The 3,632-nt window shown below is 35.5% G+C and overlaps 1 protein-coding gene across 1 annotated transcript; it reads left to right on the forward strand.

The window, feature by feature from the left end:
• The first annotated feature begins 770 nt into the window (after positions 1-770).
• Positions 771-3,248, forward strand: LOC128657990 (gastrula zinc finger protein XlCGF8.2DB-like). Its single transcript, XM_053712429.1, has 2 exons — positions 771-822; positions 2,079-3,248. The coding sequence occupies exons 1-2, from the start codon at positions 771-773 to the stop codon at positions 2,933-2,935; spliced, it is 909 nt and encodes a 302-aa protein (XP_053568404.1). The 3' UTR covers positions 2,936-3,248.
• Positions 3,249-3,632: the final 384 nt, after the last annotated feature.

Below are 3,632 nucleotides of genomic sequence, written 5' to 3' on the forward strand. Positions count from 1 at the left end.
TTAATAAATTACTCAGTTGATGTGTTGTTATAAATCTGTAATATTACACACAATTGATTTGACTTTCTTTTATAAGAATTTATGATACCCTCTTACCGGACCTCCGATGGCTTTACCTCTTTTTTTCAATGCCTCCAAATTGAAGGCAGAGTTGTGGCCACAACTCAATTTTATTGTATGGATTTTATATAATTTGTATGTTATTATATGTAACCAACACAAATATATACTTACTAAAAATTGATAACAACAGAGACATAAATATATAGAAGGCATATATAAGGAGATATATACTAATGATATTCATTAGTCTTAGTTATCGTATATAATCAATCACGTCAGAAGAAAAGTATACAGGTATACAGATATATTAACTTTTAGCAATCAATGATATATAACAATCGTTAATTAATAATATAGGAGACATATATCAAGTGTTAATTTCAACCAATGGAAATTATTCCATATACAACCTAATATAAGAAAGAACAGAACCACATTAGCTTTTAGCGCTTCTCAATCATTGCACCCATGAGTGTATATGTGTGACACGTGAGAGGGATGCAGGGCACAGGTGAGTGTAAGTGTGTGACATGTCTGTGGGAAGGAGGGGATAGGTACATTTATGACATATCTAAGGAAAGCAGGGCACATGTGAGTGTACGTGTGTGACATGTCTGAGGAAAGCAGGGCATGTGTGAGTATAGGTGTGTTAATTATTTAAGAGAAGCCGGGCACAGATGACTGTATATGTGTGACACGTGAGAGGGATGCATGGCACAGGTGAGTGTAACTGTGACAAGTCTGTGGGAAAAGGAACAGGTGAGTGTTTGTGTGTGACATGTCTTTGGGAAGTAGGGCACAGGTGAGTGTACGTGTGTGACATGTCTTTGGGAAGTAGGACAGGCACATGTGAGTGTACGTGTGTGACATGTCTGAGGAAATCAGGGCAAATGTGAGTGTATGTGTGTGACACTTGAGATGGATGTAGGGCACATGTGTGTGACATGTCTGTTGGAAACAGGGCACAGATAGTGTATGTGTGCAAAATGTGAGGGTTGCATGGCACAGTTGAGTGTACGTGTGAGATGTGCCTGTGGGAAACGTCACAGTTGCGTGTGTGTGGCGGGTCTGTGGGAAACCGGGCACAGGTGTGTGTACATATTAGTGAACATACACATCACACATGCACACAGGGCACAGGTGAGTGTACGTGTGTGATGTGTATGTTCACTAATATAGTTTATTTTACATATTACAGTATATATTACTTTTTATATAAAGTGATAATCTGGGCTTCATTACAAGTAAATAAAATATGGCATAAATGCAACATTCTTAAACAATAAAACTGAATGTTTTGCGCACATAAACAGTAAGCACTCATGTTTCATATTAAAGCACTTTTAAACTTAACCCTCTTTCCAGTGAGGGAAATGCTCTTAATAATCTTTAAGTAAACTCATTAACTGTGTGGTCTGATGTTATTTTGGAGATTTGTCACAAGTTGATATGCTTTTGGTTTAGCTATATTGGGGCCTTTAAGCCTTTTCAGCTAAATAATCCTCATCATCTATATGGTATAACAGAATTGCATGAGTAACACAGTTGGCTGGGGAGCTGCTGATTATTCCAGAAGGTGTAGTTAACACATTAATTAAATTCTTCTCTCTGTTAAATCATTTATATATTGCTTAGATATACTACACCATTTTCTTTTTTTTTGTTGTTCTAGAGTCATCTTTCTTTTAACTACAAGCACCCAAGTTGTAGTTATAAAGATTAGTTTATGGGCTGAAATAATTGTATTACTAAAAGTTACTAACTAGATACATTAGGTAGAAAAACAACATTAATTTCTATTTAGTTTGGTCTTTGACTAAATGTGAATTCTTAGAAATAGTCCCTTATGTACAGTAAACTGCCCTTAAGCCTTAGCATAGAAGCTGTGAAAAGGTCTAGTGGTCACAGTGTCTTCTACAAGTGTAGGGGACCGACTAAATCAGAACCGTTTATATGATCTCATTATTAAATAATTATATAATTAATAACAATACTCCCATTCTGTTTCTTGACAGGTGAATTCACAAACTGCAATAATCCAAGTCATGATCAGAGTGCAGATGCTTCTTTACATCTTCTTCAAAATCAAAGAAGCCACTTGGGAAATGTATGTTCTGAATGTGGGAAAAGTTTTCTTAAGAAATCACATCTTCTTAAACATCTTAAAATTCATACAGGAGAAAAGCTATTGTCCTGTTCTATATGTGGGGAATCTTTTAACCATAAAACAAATCTTGATGTTCATCAGAAAATTCATACAGGAGAAAAAGGATTTTTATGTTCTTACTGTGGGAAATATTTTACTCAGAAATCACATCTAATTGTTCATCTGAGAATTCACACAGGAGAGAAAGCATTTTCTTGTTCTGACTGTGGCAAATGTTTTACTCAGAAATCAAATCTTATTAAGCATCAGAAAATTCATACAGGAGAAAAAGAATTTTCATGCTCTTACTGTGGGAAATGTTTTAATCAGAAATCAAATCTTATTAAGCATCAAAAATTTCACACAGGTGAAAAGGGATTTTTATGTTCTGACTGTGGGAAATGTTTTACTCAGAAATCAGATCTTATTAGGCATCAGAAAATTCACACAGGAGAGAAAGAATTTTTATGTTCTGACTGTGGGAAATATTTTACTCAGAAATCAGATCTTATTAGGCATCAGAAAATTCACAAAGGAGAGAAAGAATTTTCATGTTCTGACTGTGGGAAATATTTTACTCGGAAATCATATCTTATTGATCATCAGAAAATTCACACAGGTGAGAAAGCATTTTCTTGTTCTGACTGTGGGAAATATTTTACTCGGAAATCACATCTTATTAGCCATCACAAAACTCATTTTACTCAGAAACGTTTAACCTCCTAAGTGCAGAGGGTGATACGTAGTTGTCAGCCACACAATACCAAGTGCTGATGATGACTGCATGTTACCCCCTGGGGCGTGCAGTTTTGGAGAAGTTTGAGGCCCTTTCTGCACCTCAAGCGTTTGAGGTGACCCCATGGTGGATTTGAATTAAATCACTAGTCATTAATCGCAAATTAAATAATGTTTTTCATTTTTAGAATAATAACTTTTCAGATTATTTTTCCAGTTATATCAGACCATTACTGATTTGATTATATATCATTAGATATGCATAGATAGATCATTGAAATTAAAGGGACAGTCATCACCAGAATTTTTGTTGTTTTAAAAGGTAGATAATACCTTAATTATCCATTCCCCAGTTTTTCATAACTAACACAGTTTTATACTTTTGCTTCAGCAGAGGCTTCTTTTGGGAGAAAGCTTCTTCAAGCAGTGGTGCCTTCTGTTTAGGTTAACTGTCTTGTCCCTCCCTTATCATCCGTGTCCTCTAGCTTGGGTATTGGTTCCCAACAGTAATTAAGATGATCCGTGGACTCACCGTGTCATTAGAAAGAAAACATCATTTATTCTTACCTGATAAATTTATTAATTTCTTGACACGGTGAGTCCACAGCCCACCCTGTTTTTCAGACAGTTTGCTCTTCTATAAACTTCAGGCACCTCTGCACCTTAGATTAATTCCTTTTCTCCTTTC

Source organism: Bombina bombina, chromosome 4 (genome assembly GCF_027579735.1).
Source record: "Bombina bombina isolate aBomBom1 chromosome 4, aBomBom1.pri, whole genome shotgun sequence".
Lineage (NCBI taxonomy): Eukaryota > Metazoa > Chordata > Amphibia > Anura > Bombinatoridae > Bombina > Bombina bombina.

Excerpts from the sequence above, each read along its gene's own strand:
- LOC128657990 (XM_053712429.1), top strand. The coding sequence starts at position 771 with ATGCATGGCACAGGTGAGTGTAACTGTGACAAGTCTGTGGGAAAAGGA. Across the intron at positions 823-2,078 it reads GTCTGTGGGAAAAGGAACAG|GTGAATTCACAAACTGCAAT; the intron begins GTGAGTGTTTGT and ends GTTTCTTGACAG.